This window comes from Eptesicus fuscus, chromosome 4 (assembly GCF_027574615.1).
Source record: "Eptesicus fuscus isolate TK198812 chromosome 4, DD_ASM_mEF_20220401, whole genome shotgun sequence".
Lineage (NCBI taxonomy): Eukaryota > Metazoa > Chordata > Mammalia > Chiroptera > Vespertilionidae > Eptesicus > Eptesicus fuscus.
In genome coordinates, this window is record NC_072476.1 from 111,202,087 (window position 1) to 111,205,843 (window position 3,757).

General features: G+C 60.2%; 1 protein-coding gene across 1 annotated transcript; it reads left to right on the top strand.

Moving 5' to 3' along the window:
- Positions 1-1,232: 1,232 nt before the first annotated feature.
- PELO (pelota mRNA surveillance and ribosome rescue factor) lies at positions 1,233-3,531 on the top strand. The gene is made up of 2 exons (XM_008154806.3): positions 1,233-2,214; positions 2,924-3,531. Exons 1-2 carry the CDS (start codon positions 1,489-1,491, stop codon positions 3,353-3,355), a joined length of 1,158 nt encoding a protein of 385 aa, XP_008153028.1. The 5' UTR covers positions 1,233-1,488; the 3' UTR covers positions 3,356-3,531.
- The last annotated feature ends 226 nt before the right edge of the window (positions 3,532-3,757 follow it).

A 3,757-nucleotide genomic window follows, 5' to 3' on the forward strand; every position in this document is an offset into this window, starting at 1 on the left:
ACCCCATAAGGGTGTCAAATGAGGCAGGCAGGACAAATACCCCTATTTACACTTTCGAGTGAAAAGGGTCCGGTTCCTAGAGGTTAGGAGAACTTATCTCAAGTTGCTGGACTCGAACTCAAAAAGACCAGAACTCAGGTCTGCTGACTCTTGGTGTGCAAGTATTAAACTCGGTACCGATGTTTTACAGCTAACGTGGGCCTTAGCAAGAATCCAATTCAAAAGGTAATATGCAGGACTGAAAATAAATGTGTTAGGGTGAGATTATGGCTACTGTCTTAGTTTTTTAAATACTGTTGCAGCATACTTTTTACACTTAAAACAGTTGTTAGTTATTGAATTCGACTCCCTCAACTCTTAAGTAAAAGAAACTGAGTTTCCAAGAGACTGAACACTGCCTGAAGTCACAGGAAAACAACAGACAGGGTAAGAATTTCAGTCCAGGAAGCTTGACTTCTAGCTCGTCTTTTTTTTTTTTTTTTTTTTTTTTTTTTTTTTTTTTTGAGACACCAGAAGTATATCAACAGCAACAAACTGAAAACTTTTGGAGGTCATAACACCCAGCCCCCACCCGAAAGCCCTCACCCGCGCAGAGCAGCGAGGACGCCACCCTGGTCTCTGGGACCCTGGGCTCCGGGTGCTGGGACCCTGGGCTCCGGGTGCTGGGTGCTGGGACCTTGGGTGCTGGAACCCTGGGCTCCGGGTTCTGGAACCCTGGTGGGTTCTGGGTGCTGGGCTCTGGGCTCCTGGGTCCTGGGGTCCCCTCCGTCCCGGGACCTGCTCTGACCTCGGGCTGATCAGCCCCCGGCGGCGTGCAGTGCAGCGCCGGAGGGCGGGTGAGGCGAGAGCAAAGCCTACTTGGCAGCTTTGGGGCCATTTGAGAGTTCCTTTTCCTTTTAGGTGAGCTCTGACGCTGGAGGCACCGGAAGGGAGCAGGTGGAGCGTGGCAGCGGCACGCCGCCTTAAACAGCGTCCACTCCCCCACGCGCCCCAGGTTTCCCGCAAACCGGGCAGGAGGGGAGGCGTGGCAAGTGCCGCTGGAGCGTTCAAACCCCGGACCCGCCGGCCAGGACGGCGCCCGCCTCCCGGGGAGGCTCCGGGGCCCGAGCGCCGCCCCGCGCACTGCGCCTGCGCGCGCGCAAGCTGGGGCCCCGCCCCCCGCCGGACGTCAAACGTGCGCGGGGGCGGGGCAGCGGGAGACGCGGGCTGCGCCTGCGCGCTCATTGCATCAGCCCCTGGGCCGGCGCCGGCGGCCGGAGCGCGGACGGGACCGGGTTCCTTAGGGGTCTCTCGTGCCGGTGGGTGGCGGCGCGCCCGAGACTGAGAATGGCGGGGCCGGAGTAAGGGTCCCTGCCCCCCGAGCCGGGGCTGGCCCTTCCTTCCCGCCAGCCGGCGCCCGGAGGACCTGTAGGCGGGCCCCGCCCCCTCCCCGGCGCGGACTGCCGGTCGGTCCCCTCCCGCTGGGGACCCCGCGCCCCCGCCCGCGCCATGAAGCTCCTGAGGAAGGACATTGAGAAGGACAACGCGGGCCAGGTGACCCTGGTCCCCGAGGAGCCCGAGGACATGTGGCACACCTACAACCTGGTGCAGGTGGGCGACAGCCTGCGCGCCTCCACCATCCGCAAGGTGCAGACCGAGTCCTCCACGGGCAGCGTGGGCAGCAGCCGCGTGCGCACCACCCTCACCCTGTGCGTGGAGGCCGTCGACTTCGACTCGCAGGCCTGCCAGCTGCGGGTGCGGGGGACCAACCTCCAGGAGAACGAGTACGTCAAGATGGGCGCGTACCACACCATCGAGCTGGAGCCCAACCGCCAGTTCACGCTGGCCAAGAAGCGCTGGGACAGCGTGGTGCTGGAGCGCATCGAGCAGGCCTGCGACCCGGCCTGGAGCGCCGACGTGGCGGCCGTGGTCATGCAGGAGGGCCTGGCCCACGTCTGCCTGGTCACGCCCAGCATGACCCTCACGCGCGCCAAGGTGGAGGTCAGCATCCCCAGGAAGCGCAGGGGCAACTGCAGCCAGCACGACCGCGCCCTGGAGCGCTTCTACGAGCAGGTGGTCCAGGCCATCCAGCGCCACATCCACTTCGACGTGGTCAAGTGCGTGCTGGTGGCCAGCCCGGGCTTCGTGCGGGAGCAGTTCTGCGACTACATGTTCCAGCAGGCGGTGAAGACGGACAACAAGGTGCTGCTGGAGAACCGGCCCAAGTTCCTGCAGGTAAGCCCTCTTCCCGGGGCGGAGCATGCGCAGCGGGTGGGGGGGGTGTAGAAACTATTCCGGCCCTGGCCCGTGTGGCTCAGTGGGTAGAGCGTCGGCCTGCAGACTGAAGGGTCCCGGGTTCGATTCCCGTCAAGGGCAGGTACCGGGAGAAGCAACCAATCGATGTCTCTCTCACATCGGTGTTTCTCTCTGTCTCTCCCTCTCCCTCCCTCTTCCTCTAAAAAAAAAAAATCAATGGAAACAGTATCTTCTGGTGAGGATTAAAATAAATAATAACAACAAAGAAACTATTCCTGAAGCTTTAGACCTGGGAAAAGTGTAAGGGGGGGAAGTCTTCATTGGACGGGGATTGTAAGTGAGAGTGAAAAGAGCTGGCAATGGATACGGTAAACCGAGGCCCGAGGCCTTAAGCACAGGAAGCCTGTTACTGCTTTGGCGCCAGGTCCTGGCGGGCTGAGGGATGGGAGCTCCCAGAGATCCTTTCGTCTAACTCGGTGATCGGCAAACTCATTAGTCAAAGAGCCAAATATCAACAATACAACGATTGAAATTTCTTTTGAGAGCCGAAAACCGACTTCTGCGCATGGGCCACGAAGTTTCAATCGCACTTTTACGTGCAGGCCCGCACGTGGTGTTTTGTGGGAGAGCCACACTCAAGGGGCCGCAGTTTGCCGACCACGGGTCTAACTTGTCCTTGCGATTCCAGGTCCACGCCTCCTCCGGACACAAGTACTCCTTGAAGGAGGCGCTCTGTGACCCCACGGTGGCCAGCCGCCTGTCGGACACGAAAGCCGCCGGGGAGGTGAAAGCCCTGGACGACTTCTACAAGATGCTGCAGCACGAGCCCGACCGCGCCTGCTACGGCCTCAAGCACGTGGAGAAGGCCAACGAGGCCATGGCCATCGACACCCTGCTCATCAGCGACGAGCTCTTCCGGCACCAGGACGTGGCCGCCCGGAGCCGGCACGTGCGGCTGGTGGACAGCGTGAAGGAGAACGCGGGCACGGTGAGGATCTTCTCCAGCCTCCACGTCTCCGGGGAGCAGCTCAGCCAGTTGACCGGGGTGGCCGCCATCCTCCGCTTCCCCGTCCCCGAACTGTCTGACCAGGAGGAGGACTCCAGCTCCGAAGAAGACTGAGGACGGAGCTCACACTCAGATGCCGTGCGCCTCCTGCCCGCGGCCTCGTCCCGGCAGCCTCGCGACAGAAGCCGCGCTGAGCGGTGCTCGGGGGCCGGTCACGCGAGGCGGTTTGTGGCTGGCGGGACGTGTATTTAAAACTGAACAATAAATTAAAAGGGAATAATCTCCATGCACTACCACTTTTATTGATTAGGATGATTTTACCTCGGGATCATGAGTTGTTGGCTGTACTCGGAAACGCTTTGTGTATTCAATAAGAATCCCCATGTGGCCTTGGGGTAGATCCTAAAGTCCCATACTTCGTGCCTTGAAATCGTTTTCCTCAGGAAACGCTCTTCCCACTTCATTATCCTCATTTACGCTGTTTATTTGGTTTCTGCCTGGTGGTCTCCCACGATG